Consider the following 19347-nt stretch of genomic DNA (forward strand, 5'->3'; position numbering starts at 1 on the left):
TTTGTTTTGGCCTCGTAAAGCAGGATGTTTATTACATATTCAAATGGACATCTCATCTAAGCAGTTAGTTATACATGTTTAAAGTCAATGGGTAGTAGTGAGGGGTGGGAAGAATCTGGGCTGGGATGGAGATATATGTTTGGAAGTCATGAACAAATATGTGATATTCATATTTTATATTAAAATGTGATATTCAAAATGATATTCATGTCAATACTTGATCTTCATATTTGCTCACATATGAACACATATTTAAACCATATTATTAGATGAGCGTAGATGGATAAGAAAGCCAAAAATTGGGCCCTTGTCTTAGCTTGGGATGGTATAATAAATTACCATAGACTGACTGACTTAAATAATACACATTTACTTCTCATAATTCTAAAGGCCAGAAGTCTGAGATCAAGGGGATAGCATGGTTAGCTCCTGGTGAAGACCCTCTTCCTACTTTATAGACAGCAGTCTTCTTGTTGTAACCTCATATGGCAGAAAAAGGTGGCAAGCTCACTTTCTTTTCCTGTAAGGACATTATTCCCATTATGGGGCTTCCACTTTCATGATTTAATTATCTCCCAACAGCCCCACCTCCTAACTTCATCTAATTAGTTTCAACATATGAATTTGGAGGGGAAACAAAGCCTGAGGTCCATAATAGCTCAGGAGCACTAAAGCACTCAGTGGCCTAAAAAAGGAAGAGATGGAAAAAGAAATAGGTAGGTCAGTGAAATAAGAGGAAAACAAGAACATTTTTGTTATTCTAAAATAAAAGTGAAGAAAGTATTTCAAGAAAGATGTAGTGATGAAATACTAGGGAGGGTTCCAATAAGTTGGAAACTGAAAAGTCACCATTGAATATGGCAAGATGGAAGTCATCAAAGACTTTGATAAGTGCCATTTTTGTGGTGACCCTGATGAGAGCTCGACCAGTGTGGGTTGAGGAGAAAATGAAAAGTGGAAAAGGGGAGACAGTGACTGTGCCGAAGTCTTTTAGGAGTTTTACTGTGACTAGTAGCCAAAATGGCCAGTAGTTGAAGAGAGATGGAAAGTCAAGAGAAGGGGGCTCAAGTTAGTGATATCAAGGCATGTTTGTCGAAGAGAATGACCCAGCAAAAAAGGGAGAAACTGATGATACAAAACAGAAATGGTGATTTTAAAAATAAAGTCTTGAAAAAGATGAAGGAGGACATGATTGTCTTAAACAGAAATAGACACATCTTCCACCATAACTCAGGGGAGAGTAGGGGATATGGCCATATTTACAGGCAATTTGTTGGGATTAAGGATGAGGCAAGGTGGAATATATGGCAGTGTCTGTTCTCTCCATGAAGCATGAGGTGAGACCAATGGAAGGTGAAGAGGATTTGGGGAGAGAGGAGAACATGTCAGATAGTTGTCTCTGAGGGTAGAAAAGTGATCTTACTATGGAAGTAGATTAGAAGTGTCCCACATTGTTAGATGCTCATTTGAGACTCGTGATCACACACTTTATGTGAACTCAGCAGTTGGGCGTGTGATATTCTTCAGCAATGTGGTTAGCTGTTCAGGTGCAGATGCAGAGTACATAGTAGGTGGCATGACTAGAAGAAACAAGTAAGTAACTACAAAGCTTAAGAGAGGAGGAGCTCCCATTTTCAGTGAGCCCCAGAAACTATGAGGTTTGGCCCATATTTTAAGCCAACTTCTGACTACATCCTAGACCCAGATATTTTCCACTGGAGAGAGGAGGGGAGAGAATATCTCCATAGGAGGCAGCACAGTGGCAAGAATGGAGTCAGGTCCTTGTCACCAAGGACTTTTCAAAACTATACTTGCTTATTCTTCAGTGACACTGGAAAACAGCACCCCAGGGGACATATGGATCCAAAATGGAGAATTTCTGCTTTACTGGGCACTATTACTGATGGGAGTGGATAAAATTCCTCAAGGGAATAGAACAGAAAAACAATTTGTGAATTACTGGCACAGTTCATAGGCACCTAGAGATAAAGAGGGAATCATGAGGACACAACATGATTTAACTTTTAAGAAAAAGTCAGACCAAACCTCTCACTTCCTTTTTTGAGTGCAGTAACAGACTGTTAGATTAGGAGAGCTGGGTGAGCACAGTGGCTTTGTTCTATGGAGAATGAGAGAGGGAGCTCTCCAGAAGGATGTAGAAAGATGACAGAGTAATATTAAAAGTCTAGCTGACGTTGAATGTCAGGGATGGTGCTGATCGCCACTCTTGGGTAATGTCCTCCCTCAATTCCGAAAAGCAAGAATGTTAGGATCAGAAGATGAGGTATTTGCATTGACTCAGTTTTGGACATCTGCCTGGTCTGAATGGCAGGCAAATCCAGGGACAAAGACATTGAAAGTCTGGGTGAGAGGACTGAAGTGATTAGCCTGGCACACAAGGTTAACTGTGAAGAGGAGGGCATGAGAAGACTAGGGGACTGAAATCACTGGGGGACATGTGCAGACTAGCAGCCACAGTCCTGTTGGACAGAAGAGTTGGTTGGGTGAAATCACAGCATGGGTAACGTGGTGGGGTTAAGGGTTGTGGTCATCTAGTGAGGTGATCATTTTTTATGCGCATTTCCTGGTGAGCAATTAGATGCTTCTGACAATTACCACTTGTGTGCCAGCTTAGGAAGTCCAGCCTTAAGTCTTTCAGAGGCAAGAGAAGGCAAGAGCAATGCATGTGAAATTACTCCTGAAAGTCAAAGTCTTTCTTGTTCAGAGCTGTTGAAGTTGAGTTGTTATTAGGGCATACGGGCCTTGGTCTGATCAGCTTAGTAACTCATGTTTTTAATTTTCATTTGGGATTTTTAAATACTTTTTCATAAAAGAGAAAAACAAACCTGTCTCTCTGGTTTTTTTTCTTTCTACCAATATAATTTAAAAAGACAGGCTTGATAAGACCTGCAGATGGGTCATGCTGAGCCTTGCCAAAGTATGGGATCACAGTGTGAAGTAAAGCCCATTAATTGCAGCAGTTGATGACTCCAGCAGGGAATGGGGCTTACAATGAGACATTCTCAAAGCTTGTCGGCCACTGGAGAGATTGTAAAATTGAATCAGTTATTAGCACATATTCAGGAGAAGGCTTATTTGAAGTTGGGCAATTTCTAGCTTTTTATGGACAGACCAGATCCCTCTTGACAGTTCTGTTAAGTCTAGTGTTCCATGAAATTTCACCAAGACCTTTGATATTATATCCATTTCCTTAATTGTAAACACATATTTCTTTTCTAATGCAAGGTTTCTTCTTAACTTTACAGAGCTGTCAATGACAGAGGAAGCTTGGATACCACATATGGAAATGACAAAAGTGGTTTATGAACCTGGTTTAGCTAGCACGTAAAGAGTACTGTTGGATTTATTTAGGTGATCATCTTTTGATGAATGTAATCTTGCTAGTATCATCTTCTGCTTATCACAGAGCTATACACCAAAACTGGGAAAGGCATCTGGAAACATCTGGCCCCTTCCAAAGCAATAACATTGTAGTGTATTTTCCTGACATACTACACAGACTTTTCCAATTGCTTTGGGTCTTACACACTAAAAGTTCTCAAGAGGAGGTACTGGTTTGATTTTTTTATATTTTCTTTTCCCCAAACGAGCAATCAACTGGAAATACACGTTTCCATTTTACAATTGTACTCTAATTACTCGTTTAAATGTCTGTCTCCTTACTAGGTTAGCACTTCAAGGAAGGAAACATGTATTCATCTCTGTAACCCCCATGTAGAGCTGAATATATATACTGGGACTGTAGCCCATAGCAACAAGGACCAGTAGGTGAGTAGCTGTGCTTGAGAAGATGTATTGCAGTATTGCTAAAATGGTAGCAAAGTGGGACTAACCTGAACGTCCACTGACTAGGGGATAATGGAAAAAGTTATGGTAAATCTATATAATGGAGTATCATTTAGGTTTGAAAAAGAGTGAGGGAGAGCCACATCTATTAACCTAGAAAAAGAGTGAGGGAGAGCCACGTCTCTTAACCTAGAGGGAGGTCCATGATATATTATCAAATGAGAAAAACAACTTAACAAACAAAAGCACAGAGTATGATTCCAAATCGTAAAAGTAAACAGTGGCACCCTGCGAAAAGTCTATGTGTTCACAGCTGTGAAGGAACACTTCCTCAGCTATCACAGGGGTTACTGTGGAAGACGATGAGAAGGGAGAAGACAAAAATACAGCAAATCTGTAAAATACACAAAAATACACAAAAATACACAAAATGTAAACATACTCATGCGATACTGCAAAGGGAAAACGTAGAATGCACGTTTTCAGCAGTAATTTTTTAAAAGAACAGTTGACCTTTATCGAGAGCTTACTGATCAATGTCAGGCATGGTTCTCAAGGCTTTGCATAAGACTATTTCACTTACTGCCCGCACCAGCCCTGTGAGGTAGGGACTATTATTTCCCTCATGTCATAAGTGAAGAAACTGTGGCCCAGAGAGGTTAATGAATTGACCCGTGATGACACAGCAAGTGGCAACGCTAAGAAAAAATATGAATAGGCAAAAAAAAAAAAAAAAGAGAGAGAAAGAAGAAATTGCATTTTTTTTCCTAGAAATTAAGCTGATCAAATGAAAAGAATCAGTTTGGTTAGGTGATAGAACTATGAGTTATTTTGTCTTGAATATTTGCTATTATTTAATATTTAATTTTACTTTGAAATAAAGTAAAATTATTAAAAATAAATAGAAAAAAAGGTGCGGTGATTTTAACACATGCCGTCAAATCTTCCTCCTACTGAGAGGAGAGTTCCTTGCTTCTTCCCTTTGGAGCTGAGCAGGGCCTGTGGGGGCTCCGACCAGCCACAGAGGTGAGGTACCTACCTCTTTGTGTGTCTTTGGAGGCTAGGTCAAAAAAGGCAACACACCTTCCTCCCAGCTCCCTTTCTGAGCAGCTGGTTCTGGGGGACCAGCCACCATGGTGTTGAGTCCCACATGGAGATAGATGTACTAAGGCCCCAGCCAACAGGCAGCATCGACTGCCTGCCTTCTGATGGTTCTAGCCCTCAGCCTTAGAATCCTTCAACCAAGGCCCCAGACATTGATGATCAGAGACAAACTGCACTGGCTATGTCAGGTCCAAACGTCTGACCCCCAGAATTGGATTTTTTGTTTGTTTGTTGTTGTTATTGTTTGATTTGGGGTTTTTTTTTTGTTGTTCTTTTTTGCTTTTTTTTTTGTTTTTTTTTGTTTTTGTTTTTTGGTTTTTTTTGGCTCTTAAAATACACAGTCGATAGTCAGAACAGGTGCAGTGATATTTGTCAATTTAGGGTAGGGTTCCCCTTTATCTTATTTTTCTAGTCCCTTCAGGCATCTTGTGATGATGAATTTTATATGCCAATGAAGTTAGGCCATGGTGCCCAAATATTTGGTGAAACATTGTTCTGGATGCTTTCGTGAAGGTATCTTGGGCAAGATTAACATTTAAATTGGTGGACTTTGAATAAAGCAGACTACCCTCCATAATATGATTATCCTCATCCCATAAACTGGAGACTTTAAGAGAACAAAGACGGGTCTCCCCTGAGCAAGAAGAAATTCAGCCAGCAGTCTGCCTTCGCATTCAAACTGAACCTCTCCCTGAGACTCTAGGCTGCCAATCTACACCATTAGGTTTTGGACCCACCAGCACCCGCACAATCATGTGAGACAATTTCTTAAAATAATTTCACCCCTCCTCTCTCATTCTCTGAGAACCCTAATACACATATTGGGGTGCCTTTAACTCTGCTTCTCAAACTCCTCACAAACCCTCCCAGCTAACCTCACTATAGGAAACATAAATCCCCTCTGTTGAACTTCAGATGTAGTTGACGTATTTAAGGGGGCTGGAAAAGAGACTAATGCTAGCTGGAGAGCCAACCTTCTAAACCTCTTTCTTCCACTTCCCCCCTCTTTAGGGAAAAATCATAAACAATATGATTGCCAATAAGTGATCAGCACATACATAGGATGACAACATCAAGGGTAGGAAAATCTAAGCAGATAAAGGAAGTAAATCAACTGTGGCTTCTGCACTGAAGTGGCTTCGCAGAATTATATAAGACACTAAGAATGCCCGAGTGACAGAATGATCAGGTTGAGGCAAAGCCGAAGGATGGAGCTTACCCCTCAAAGCAGTGGGCAACCGTCAGGACCCACTTCTTGGCAATGAGGACACAGCCACAAATGTGTCCACTGGGGTCACTCTGCAGGGAACACTGCCATGGCCATCTTCCAGGACGACTCGTTCGACCCCCAAGGATCCTCTTGTTCATTCGGGCAGCAGGGCGGCGCCCACAGTCTACCAGGGAGCAGGGAAGACAGCGGGTGATTCACCAACAAACCCAGCTCCGTGCTTGGATCTTTGCTGTTAAGTGCAAGTTATTGTTTTTGCCCTGAGCCAACCCAGTTAAGTTCGTATTCCATTGCTACACCACTAATTCTCTCACCTTGTTTAGTACACAGAAGAGAAATCTTACTTCCGCTATGACAAGGCTGCCTAGATTTGGAAACATAAAATGGCATAGTGTTAAGTCACATATTTATCACTCACTTCAAACCCTTTACTGCCGAAAAGCAAGACATAGGTTCCACTGTTCCCAGAGGTTGTATTCTTTGAGTAATGATTATCTGTACTGGTGCAGGAATTCTTGAGGCAGGGCTATTGTCAAATACCACCTTGGAAATGACGGCATATGGAGGATGTTTACTTTTTTTTTTTTTTTAGTTTATTTAATATCATCATAATATATTTTCACATGTGTGGGAAAAGAAACTACTTTTAGCAAAGTCTCCCACATCATCTTGGCTGGTGGCACCGCCCAGAATATTGACTCAGACCATAATTTTCTTTTTTTTCTTTTTTTTAATATGAAATTTATTGTCAAATTGGTTTCCATAAAACACTCAGTGCTCATCCCAACAGGTGCCCTCCTCCATGCCCATCACCCAGTTTCCCCTCCCTCCCACCCCCTTTCAGCCCTCAGTTTATTCTCCGTTTTTAAGAGTCTTATGTCAAACCATAATTTTCAAAGTAAGGAGAGGAAGGCAAGGGAATTGGGTGATTTCTTAGAATCTCTAGTGAGAAAGAAGCATGTCAGATTTTTATGCTTAGGGAGAGGGTGTGGATGTTCAAAACAAGTTGCAAATAGTTTGGAGAGATAAAATATTACTTCAGAAAGTTAGAGAACAGATAAAGGAATTGAATATTTAGACTGGAAAAGAATCATGAAGATACTTGTGATAATAAAATGTGGATCTAGGGCACCTGCCTGGGTGACTCAGTTGGTTGAACATCCAACTCGGTTTCGGCTCAGGTCATGATCTCACAGTTTCGTGGGTTCGAACCCCACATCAGGCTCTGTGCTGGCAGTGAGAAGCCTGCTAGGGATTCTCTCTTTCCCTCTCTCTGTCTGACTCTCTCTCTCTCTTTCTCTCAAAATAAGTAAACTTAAAATAAAATTTTAATGTGGATCTATGATTGGCTGACAAGAAGAAGGCGGTTAAATTTATTCCATGTAACTCTAGATGGCAGGATCAGAACCAGTCAGTAGAATTACAGGAATAATGGGTTCAGTAAAGAAAGACTTTTCTAAAACCCAGGGTTAACCTTTAAAGGTAAGAACATGGGCCATGTTTAAGCATCTATCAATGCGACTGCACAAGAGAATTCAATGTAGGGCATATTAAGTTTCAATCACAAAGTTTTCTTTCAACCATGAAGCATTTATTCACAGTATACATTTAAAAAAACAAAAGATACTTTGAGACTGTCAATGGGGCGCCTGGGTGGCTCAGTCAGTTAAGCGGTTAGGCTACTGACTCAGTTTCGACGGTTTTTGCTTTAGTATATATGATCTCACAGTTTCGTAAGTTTAAGTCCCGCATCGAGCTCTGTACTGGGGGCATGGAGCCTGTTTGGCATTCTCTCTCTCTCTCTCTCTCTCTCTCTCTCTCTCTGCCCCTCCCCCACTCACTATGTCTCTGTCTCTCTCAAAACTAAATAAACTTTAAAAAATTAAAAAAAAAAATACCGTGACATGCTTAGAATCCTAGACCTCTCAGAAAAAAAGAAGTATCCCTAAATATGCCACGTCCACATTCCCTTTTGAGGATCTGCTATATTTTCATTTCTTGGTAAATTTGCATGGGGATATGTGTAATTATTTGTATCAATAAGTTATATAATTCAGAAAACACATGTTTGCTTTTTGCCTTCCCACAACCTGAAGTCCTGTCTCCTACTTACTCTCTATCTTGTTATCCTTAATTTCTTTGTAGTATTTCCAAATACCTGAAATTTATTTTGTTTACTAGCTTATAGTTTCTCTGTCTACCTATACAATGTAGGTTTTTTAAGACCAGAGCAAGTGGACTTTCAAGGCTACTCGATTATAATTTTATTTTGTGTCAATTTTTCCCTCAGACTCTCCAAGTTTGATCAGTTCTCATCATTTCAATTCCCTCCTAACTAGTTCCATGTAGCATCTGTAGGATATTAGACATGACAATTTACTTTGGATAGGATTTGAAAAAGCTCCAAAATTAGAATCTAAGTTCCTCTTCCTTCACCATAATAGTTTCTGTAATCTTCATTAAATAAAAATGCAATTAGCAAGAGAAAAGAATCTGTGTCTAGAAAGAAGAGATAAAGCCAAACAATGTTGAAATATAAAGGCCAATCACCACTCTATGGAAGTTCTTTATTGATGTGATACATTTGGATTATGCTAAATTAGAAACAGGAGAAAGCCCCTGATGATAGATTCCTGCTCCATAATCCACTCTACACAGCTCTTGTGAAGAGTGTCTTACCCTTTTACCAGCAGTTCATGCAAAGTGGTCCCATTGAGGCTCTCCCAGTTGGAGTGTAATGTCAGCCACTCCTGGTCTTGCTCCTGTCCCTGTACCAATTTAGTCACAGATGGTTCTCTAATAGAAGGACAAATAACAATGAAATATTCAAAGCACAGTGATCTTTGACAGGCCATATCATTATTTAACACTCATTCTCTTTCAAAAAGAAACATTACAGGGGCGCCTGGGTGGCTCAGTTGGTTGAGAGACCGACTTCGGCTCAGGTCATGATCTCATGGTTTGTGAGTTCGAGCCCCGCGTCGGGCTCTGTGCTGACAGCTTAGAGCCTGGAGCCTGCTTCTGATTCTGTGTCTCCTTCTCTCTCTGCCCCTCCCTCACTCATGCTCTGTCTCTCTCTGTCTCAGAAATAAATAAACATTAAAAAAAATTTAAAAAACAAACAAAAAAAAACCTAAAAAGAAACATTACATTATAAGCCAGTATTTCAAGAATGGGGGGGGGGTTGTATTAGAAATTTGGCATGGAATGTGATCAATAGAAGAGAAAGCTACTAAAAGTATATACTAAAGCAATAAAAATCTCAACTGTCACAGCTGTTTTAATCATGCTCTCCACTGACATGTACTTGAACTTTGTGAGGTGTTCGAATTCTAACGTATATGACATAAAAGTTCCAATATCTCAAAAACAAGAGCAACTTCGGGCAGGGATCAAAAAAAGCAAGATAAAATTTATCTGCCTGGGATTTTTTTCTCCTCTCTTCTTGCCCAATGTAATCCTGCAATGCAGCGATACCTTAAAATGAAGTAAATACAGTAAAAACTAAAGAAGTAAATAAGTAAATTGATTGCTATGTAATATCTATTTGGACAGCACAAAACTGTAATGATTTTTCTCAACATACTATAAAATCTTTATGCACCAAAAGTCAGGAAAAACTCTGCAAAATAGAAATGGGAGTTAAACACTATTATTTTCCTCTTTACCTGTCTTCTTAATCAACTTCTATGAATCCTTTTCTGTGAATGTCTTATTCAATCATTCAAGTACATATGGTTACACCACATCCAAGATTGAAAACCTTGGGTTTTCAATCCAAAGATTGAAAATTGGGGTTCAAAAGTATGCAGGTTTTATGTAAAATATTCTATTCTTCATGAAATAATTGGCTCTTTTAGGCGATCTGTATTTGCCGAAAACCTTTTGCAGTTCCATCACCTGAAGCCCCAGGGTGGATGAGGTGGAGGAATGAATTTAGACAGGAGGAAGGAGGGCTGCTTCTAAACCTGGAAGGAAGATGATACTTTGCTGAAGTTGGAGGGGAGTAGAGACTTCAAATCGGATAGCCTCTATCTTTCTTTCCAAGTAAAAGGTGAGCTCCTCAGATGAAAGTTGGGGATGTCAGGGGCTCATGATGACAAGGAAAGTGACAGGTATACGGATTCGTTCCCTGGTGGAAGTGTTTGAAGAAACACATCAAAGATAACTGAGGACAATGGCAACAGCACTGAGGGTTCAAATGAACCTGGAAATCCTGAAATTGTGCCAGCATCAAGTCTTCATGCTTAGTGACTTTCTTTTCCAATAACGGATGGATGACGCTTTTTGAAAAAAAAGAGGGGGTGGTGTAGAGGGCACAAAAGGGAAGCAAAGTTCGGTTCAGTGGCATTGAAAGGGAAATGAACATTGCAGCTGATTATTATTTAAAAATTATTTCTAAAATTTTCACTTTATGAGATTTAACTAATCTCATCATAGAAAACAAAAGGAACAAAACCTTCCCCAAATCCTGTTACTTTTAAAAAGAGGGAAACCCTCTAAAGAGAACTGATGACAGAAAAAGAGCCAAAGAAAAAAACAAAACAGAGCCCTTAATAATGAATGGATTCTAATCACTGGATGTTAAAGCAAAGAGCATGCACCCTGACCACACTTTAAGAAGAGTTCCACCAGATTTAAATTTAGTTAGAAACTTGAATGAACAGTGAGGTCGTTGAAGAGTTCACAAAACCTACTGCAAAATGAGGGTTTTCCTTGTCCTTGACCAAAATGAGAGTATGGCTTTCTGTCAATCTCAGAAGTTGCGTATGTGGAGGCATAGTGAGAGGGAAACTTTCAATGTCAGACAGAGGTCACAAATACCACTGACAGTATTTCTCCTGATACCTGCATCCTGAGAATTATGTTCTGTGGTAGAACAACTTGGGAGCCTCCTAACTCCAGGCATTTTACTGGCCAAAAGACAAAGGAAGATAAGCATCAGATTAAATTTGTTGTTTAAGTCATTCTTTAGGCAGGTATTTATAAGGCAAAAGGGATTTGCACAGGGAAGTCTATTCAGCATAGGATTTGCACTGATGGTGGATAGAAAAATCATTGCAAAGGAAGCTTCAGTCTTTCAATCTGCAAGGCAACTTCAGTTACCCTGAAAAAAGGTCTCCACAGAGCAAGGCACATGGGATGTTTCTGCATTTCATTCATTAATCTCCAACAAGAAAGGCAATTTAGTCTGAATCTCTCACTTACATCAAGTGGAAAATATAAGAAATTCATCATCAAGAAGAGGGGAATGTCATTACAAAAATTAGTTTCCCATGAAATTCTTAAATACTAGAATGCTTTTCATACACAAAAAACAAATCTTTCAGCCCCAGAAATGCCATTCTATGGCTCATTAAAAAAATATCAGGAAATCCATATGGTTGTATTTCTGCCATCATACAGAATCTGAGCATCTGTGTGATTTCAGTTTTTAAAATTTTTTCTTTAGATAATTTTTAAAATTAAAAAATACTTATACCTGGAAAAAATAATACAAATTATACAGTGAAAAAATATTCTTCCCATTCCAGATGTATAGAAACAACCTCCATAAATAGCATCTGAGAGTATCCTTGCCAAGCTTTAGCTGTAATTCATGTATATATACACAGATTTTTTTAGTCCATACACCTTGTTTTCTGTTGTATTTTTTTTTTAATCTACACACCTTGTTCTGTGTTGTACTGATGATATTTTTATTTAGTGATTTATCTTGGAAGGCTTTCCGTAAAAATAGTTAACGTTTGTCAACTGCACTACTTTATCTTCTTTAATCCTCTGAACAATGTTGGAAAGTAGACATCATTATTCCCTTTTTCGGAGATGAAAAAATTCAGGTAAAAAGAGAGTAGGTACCTTGCCCAAGGTCACACAGTGATTAGATGGCAGAACTGGGATTTGAATCCCGGTGGTATGATGCCAGAGGACCACTCCTAACACTTCGAACACCACATGGTCCCTCTTCATTAACAACACATGCTGTGTTCTTTTTACAGCTGCAGAGTTTTACTATTATATGGATGTACATACATTTACTTACCCAGACCACTATTAACCCACAGGTAGGCTGTTTCCAATTTTTTTTACAACAAAAAACAGCAGTTAACCCTTTTAACTGTTCACCTTTGCCTACATGCACAGTTTCCCAAAATAAAAATAATTTCCTAGATATAAAAGTATCAAATCAAAATGGAAATCTTTGACTCACAGTATGGATTTTCCCTTCAAACACTAATGGCAATTTACATACTCATCAAGAATATATGTGTAAGGACTTTTTAACTTTTATAACTATGCACATAGTGTAAATCATGCTATTAAAAGGTATCTGGAACTTAGCTGCTCAAATTTGGTTTGACAGTCGGTAGTGATTTTGACTTACCTTTTTCCATATTTTACCAAATTAAAGAAAGTCTGTTGGGTAGACAGCGAAAGAGCAAAACCCATTTTACTAGTAATTAGGCATCAAAGTCACTGTATCCTAAGAAAGTGTGTTCAGGGAATATAATCAACCCTGAATGTTTCTATAGCAGCCATGAAATCATATACAGAGAAAGAAAATAAGGGACAATCTAATCCAGTGCCCTCATTTGACAGCCTGACAGTCTGAGAAAACTGAGACACAGATACAGACCCATCCCAAACATTCGTGGGGGCCAAACAGTTGTGAGTAAGGGTACAAATGGAGGCCCACATAAGATATGTCTACATATTTAGATGTTATAAATCAAATTCACAAGTTGTTAAAGAACATGTCTTCTATCTTCCCTTTTTTCCCCCCCAAGATTTTATTTAAATTCAAGTTAGTGAACATATAGTGTAGTATTAGTTTCAGGAATAGAATTTAATGAGTCGTCGTTTACATATAACACCCAGTGCTCATCACAAGTGCCCTCCATAATGCCCATCCCCCATTTAGCCTCACTCTCCTCCCCTCCAGCAACCCTCGGTTTGTTCTCTATATTCAAGAGTTTCTTATGGTTTGCCTCCCTCTCTGTTTTTTACCTTATTTTACTTTTCCTTCCCTTCCCCTATGTTCACCTGTTTCTATCTTGCCATCTTGACCAACGTATCTTTTAGGCTCGGAATATAGGATTTTGGCCTCTTTGGAACAGCGGTTTCAAACCTTGGCATTCATCATCACCTGGAGGACCCGTTACAACAAAGCTTGCTGGCCCCACTCCTAGATTCCCTGATTCAGTGAGTCTGAGATGGGGCCGCAAAGGCTACCCTTCTAACAAGATCGCAGGTGATGCGGCCGCCGCTGGTCTGGGACCACACTTTGAAGACATTGCTTCAGATAGCAGACCAGGCTCCAGGTGGGCAAGACAGATTCCTTGCCCCATGGGGTGAGGCATGGCTGGGGAGGAAGGCCAGAGTGTTCACTCTAAATCAGGGTTTCTTATCCTCGGCACTGTTGACATTTTAGACCAGATAATTACTCACTGTGCGGAGTCGTCTGGTGCTCTTTAGGATGTTTAGTGTCATCCCTGGCTTCTACCCACGAGTTGCTAGTAGCCACCCCTGGACTGACAATTAAAAGGGTCTTACAGACGTTTCCAAATGCCGCTTGAGGGGCAAAGTTAAGCCTGGTGGAGAACCACTGCTCTAAATCATGGAGCCCAGGGCCAGGGCCCTCTGCTCTGGGTCGAGGGGCAGTACTGCACAGAAAAGCAAAAGGATTTCCAAATTTGCTTCTTGAATTGTGTGGCCATAAGACATACATATATATTTAAAAATGTATAATTCTTCCTCTGCCCCCAAAATGAGAAGATAGAACTTCTCCAGAATTCTAAAACATCTTGACATTCTGAAAGGAATGACACATGGATGCATTTCAAGGCTTAGGTGAGCAACCAGATCTCTAGATAGTCGGACCTGTCCTCCCACACTGAAGACACCCAGTGTTCAGTAATAAGGCATTCAATGCTTGTGTTATCCTTATGTTGGGGTTGCTTACTTAAACAATGAAGGTCAGCACAAATTCCCAGAAACCAAGGGCTTCTTCACTTTCGGCAGCAAGAGAACAGGGGAGGAATTACCTAGAAAGGTTACACATTTCAGTAGCAGGGCAAAGTCTGTTCTCTTGTGGCTACTGCTGGGGAAAAATAATCTGAGCTTTCACCTTCAATACTAACAGTTGGTCTTGAAATATAAATGTCTAGTGTAGTAGACAAAATACGTTATTTGCTCTTCTAAATATCCTGTTCAGAACTTGGAACGTCTCCACTAAACATTTAGCTCTCTGAATTCAGAAATATTTTCGTGAACACTGTCACATTATTATCTCTGTTTGGTTTCTATAGACTAGACATGTTATTAAAAAATTAGTTAAATTATTTTGTCAAATGGAAAGATGACCTGGAAATTCTGACAAGAAGGCATAATAGGTTTAAAACAAAGCAGGAATGAGTATCACTATAGAGTCATTTGTCTGGTAAGTTAGCTCAGCTTATGCTTTATACAGGAAAACTTCCCCCTGGTAGTAATGTTTAAAGGACAGCATAAAGTCTGAGTTAATTTTTCCAGTAAACTTAGTATTTCTAAAAATATTTTTGTTGAAATCCTAACTGAAGGCATATAATTTTATTCATTGGTCTGTCTCAGAGGTAGAGTATAAGAACTGTATGAGGCAATGAGCTATAGGTCCAAGTGACAAAAACTATCCCCAAGCAGAGAGGAGGATGTTATGAATTTAAATTAAATCACAGTATTGATATTTCATAAAATTTAAACATCAATAAAACTAGGTTTTTAATCCATATTTATCTAAAATTATAACATGAAGTAAAATATAAGTTTATAAAATATAACTATTAACTATACATTATTTTAACATAAGTTAGAAAATAAAATTAATATCGAATGCCTGGGTGGCTCAGATTCTCTTTCTCTGCCCCTTCCTTGCTCTTGCATGTGTGTGCACTCTCTAAGTTAAAAAAAATTAAGTTAAATTAAATTAATTTTAAAAAGTATTGTTGAAAATAAACATGTCATTAAAAGTGAAACAATCAACCAATCATAAAAATTTTTAATTAAAATGTCATTTGATCGTTTTTAAAATTCAATCTTATGAAGCAAACGGAGTACATGGGGTCAAGTGGTAAGTATACTTTTGAGCAAAAGTGTCTGCCTCTTTTAGAATGCACACTAGCCCAGGGCACTTGCATGGCTCAGTTGGTTAAGCGTCCAACTTTGGCTCAGGTCATGATCTCACAGCTTGTGAGTTTGAGTCCTGTGTCAGGCTCTGTGCTGACAGCTTGGAGCCTCCTTCAGATTTTGTGCCCATTTCTCTCTGCCCCTCTCTGGCTCATGCACTCTCTCTTTTTCTCTCTCAAATATAAATAAACATTAAAAAAATAAATTATTTAAAAAGAAAGAATCTACACTGTCCAACTCTTTCCTTCGGTCCTTTGGTCTATTTTATGTGCAGAAAATTCCATGGCTTTTTTGATAACTTGCAGAAAACCTTTGGAAAATTTTTTAAACTCTTTTTAAGAAACAGATTCAACATTTTATTGAGAGTGGCTTGAGTTTAGTTTCAAAGAAAGTGTTTCCTCTTTGTCTTCACTTTTCAGTTGATCAATATAAAAGCAGAGATTACCGATTTCAACTACAATACGCCATTTTTTTGTTCCACTAATTCAGAAAGACTGTGAGCCAGAGTAGAATTAATTTTTCTAACAGAAGTCTTGCTTTGTCAAGTGCCTGTTTCTTCCTCCTCTTGAAAACTATAGAAGTATAGAAAATACCCCTTTATTCACTTAAGACAGACTATGTCTCTGGATATAAGATAAAATAATTCAAACTTTAGGGATTTCAGTATATATATATGTGTATATACATATATGTATATGTATACATATATGTGTATATGTGTATATACATATATGTATATGTATACATATATGTGTATATGTGTATATACATATATGTATATGTATATATGTATATGTATATGTATACATATGTATATGTATATATGTATATGTATACATATATGTGTATATGTATATATATGTATATGTATATATGTATACATATATGTGTATGTGTGTATATACATATATGTATATGTATATATATGTGTATATATATACACACATACACATACACTGAGGTTTTTATATGTTTATTATATATACATATTTATTTTATATATACATATTTATTATATATACATATATACATGTGTGTATAAGTGTACACTTATATATATGTATATGTATATATATACATATATATTAAGTATATATGTACATATTTTTTTTCATGTATATATTCAGTTACTAGTTTTACATAAACAAACAAACAAAAAAAAAAACCTCAGGATTTTAGCCCCTAAAATACCACTGGAATATCTGAGTATGAAAACCTAGAAATGTAATCAATTTCTAAGGAGATGTGGATGGTCTTCAGAAAAGCGGGTGCCAGAGAACCAAGAGCCCTCAGGACCCTCTACCTCTCATCTACCCTCTTCTGTGAGAAGAAGCAGGAGGTGATGTGAGGGTGGCTTTATTGTCTCCATGTGACTTTCCACAGACCAGAGGACAGGCTGCCTGCTCTTCTAAACTCAAATTCATTCATCTTTGTGAACAAAAAGGAAAGAAGTCTCTTCTTCTAGCTCAGCCAAAAACAAATCTCGTTGAAGAACTTTAAGTATCCCAAATCCAATCACTGTGACCTACAAGTGAAGTCCTTTGATTGGTTCAGCTTGGGTTAGGTCCCTCCCCCTCAACCAGTCACTGAGGCCAAGAAGAGTGGTTCATGTACAAAATGGCAGCTCCCATTTGGATCCCAAGGATAGAATGAGGAGTGAAGCAAGTCCCCAAAAGGAAGGGATACAGGGAAGCAACTTAATAAATGTCTGCTACAAGTGATTTTAATTGAAATTTTTTACTTAAAAGATGATTATGCCTCAGAGTCAAGATTCTATATGTTCCTTTGTTACTGTTGAGAAGAGGTAGGAACGATAAAAACTTGGGTAGAAATTAGATTTGACTTATGTTCATAAATGAAATACTGGGTTACTCCGTAAGTGTTCAAGCTGATAATGTTGTAAGGTGAACTGGATCTCAGGAGGAACATTATCCTGGCAGAATTGAACAAATGATGCAGTCAGATGGACAAAGGCTAAACCTGATGACTATGGGGTTAATAAGGTGTAATGCGAATGGAGACAACACAAGGGTGTTGTATTTAGACGCAGTCCCTTCCTCAAGGGGCTATTATTTTAGAGAAACAAATAACAAACATGTTAACAATAATTTCTAATACTGTGCTTTGAAGAAAGAAAAATAAGCAGAGAATGACTTGGTGTGGGTGAAAGCTGCTTCAACTAGGGTTGCTAAGGAAGGCCTTTCTAAGTGTTTGATGTACGAGCTAAGACGACATGAATGATGAGAGGGAGGTGATCACGTAAAGGTCTACAGATCAGCATTCCAAGCAGGAAGAACAATGAGGGCAAAAGCCCCTGAGGTGGAAATGGGTTTGCAGTTTGAACATCAGTAATAAGGTCATTGTGTCTAAAGTTCATGGACACGCGGAGAATGCTAGAAAAGAGGGAGGGAGGGGCCAGTGTCTTACAGCCAGAGTAAGAATTGGATTTTGAGCCCAAACTATATAAATAATAAGAAAAGACTAGTGGGTTTGCCATGCAGATAATGTCATTGCTGACTGTCAGTCTTGTCTTGGAGGTAAAAGCCGGTCAAACTGCAGTAAATTTGAAAGACACTATGAAAAAGGTAACAGATCTTAAGTTAGTCATCACCAGGAGTCTTCTGGTAAAAGTTCCAAAATGAGTAAGCTGCCAGATAAGGACTTCTAACAGAAAGAATACAGGCCTCTTTGGTCAATTATTGATGGATTATCTTAAATCACGTTCTTAACTTCCCAGAACTCACTCATATTTATGTCCAATGGCAATGCTATATTCATTATGATGACTGGGGAATCCAAGTCCCCCAGAGACATTATGGAGATGCATTTTTTCCATTCTAGAATCTTCTGGCTCACATCAGCCCTGGTATTTTTGGCTAAAAGCTGAGTCTTGACAGTACTTAATTCTGGAGAACCATCTGTTGGTTTTAAAAATCAGGATATGAGTCCATTTTCCACTGATAAACTTTTCACCACAAAATGGAATGTAAGAGAGTAAAAAACAATCTGATTAATTCAGAATCCCACGTAGTTCCATTCTAATTAATAACGGCGAATTTCTCTACACCACTGAGAAGTTTCCTTTTAAGTTCATAAAATATTCATTAACTCTACCAACACAGTTTGAGATTCAGTTTGCTAGATTTTTTTTTTTAACGTTTATTTATTTTTGAGACAGAGAGAGACAGAGCATGAATGGGGGAGGGTCAGAGAGAGAGAGAGAGGGAGACACAGAATCTGAAACAGGCTCCAGGCTCTGAGCTGTCAGCACAGAGCCCGACGCGGGGCTCGAACTCACGGACCGGGAGATCATGACCTGAGCCGAAGTCAGCCGCTCAACCGACTGAGCCACCCAGGCACCCCGAGATTCAGTTTTCTAACAAATATCTAAATTCTTGGTAGAGCCTGCTGTTGGTGATCATACAGCAATGCTTTCAGGACAACTGATAGACTTCCCTTGCTTTGTTTATTAAAGCCTCATACCCAGTAGTCTCATGGAAGAACTTAAAAAAAACACTTTAACTTCCTTTAGGATACAGCACTTCTTTGCGAAATTATTCCTCATCCTCACTCCAGAATAACACGTTCCAGGGAACGATACACTCGCACTCTGGACTATCTGATTTTCTTCTCACCCAGGCAGTCACTTAACCAGCTTCTTGGAAATGTGTAGGATTGAATTCCCTGTGCCCAAGCTACGTGCCTGCCAGAAAAACCGTGAAGCTGCTGTGTGAAAGAAAACAACTTTTTATGGATGTGCTTCAGCTAACTTCTACTCAGAATATGCCTACCGTCTACTTATTACTATAAGTGGCTTTTTGAAAACCGAGAAACACTTGTATTGTTGTCCTGCATGCATGATGAATTTTCTCCACTGCTGCACCTCCTCACTACTATCTACTTAAAAATCCCACATTGGGGGTGTCTAGGTGGCTCAATCAGTTAAGTGGCCGATTCTTGATTTTGGCTCAGGTTTGTGAGATCCAGCCCTGTGTCAGGCTCCACGCTGACAGCATAGAGTCTGCTTGGGATTCTCTCTCTCTGCT

General features: G+C 38.8%; 1 protein-coding gene across 1 annotated transcript in view; it reads right to left on the bottom strand.

Annotated features, from left to right (window-relative positions):
- CORIN (corin, serine peptidase) overlaps positions 1 to 19347 on the bottom strand; it is a 256772-nt gene that overhangs the window by 19489 nt on the left and 217936 nt on the right. Inside the window, exons 17-19 of the mRNA XM_047090824.1 lie at positions 8819 to 8935; positions 6454 to 6503; positions 6131 to 6305 (exon numbers count right to left, since the gene is read on the bottom strand). Of these exons, the coding sequence (XP_046946780.1) occupies positions 6131 to 6305; positions 6454 to 6503; positions 8819 to 8935 (342 nt within the window). The remainder of the gene's footprint in view (positions 1 to 6130; positions 6306 to 6453; positions 6504 to 8818; positions 8936 to 19347) is intronic.

This window comes from Lynx rufus, unplaced genomic scaffold (genome assembly GCF_022079265.1).
Source record: "Lynx rufus isolate CCGP_SWC_20201006 ecotype Redwood Valley unplaced genomic scaffold, mLynRuf1.p SCAF_3, whole genome shotgun sequence".
In the NCBI taxonomy this organism is placed as follows: Eukaryota; Metazoa; Chordata; class Mammalia; order Carnivora; family Felidae; genus Lynx; species Lynx rufus.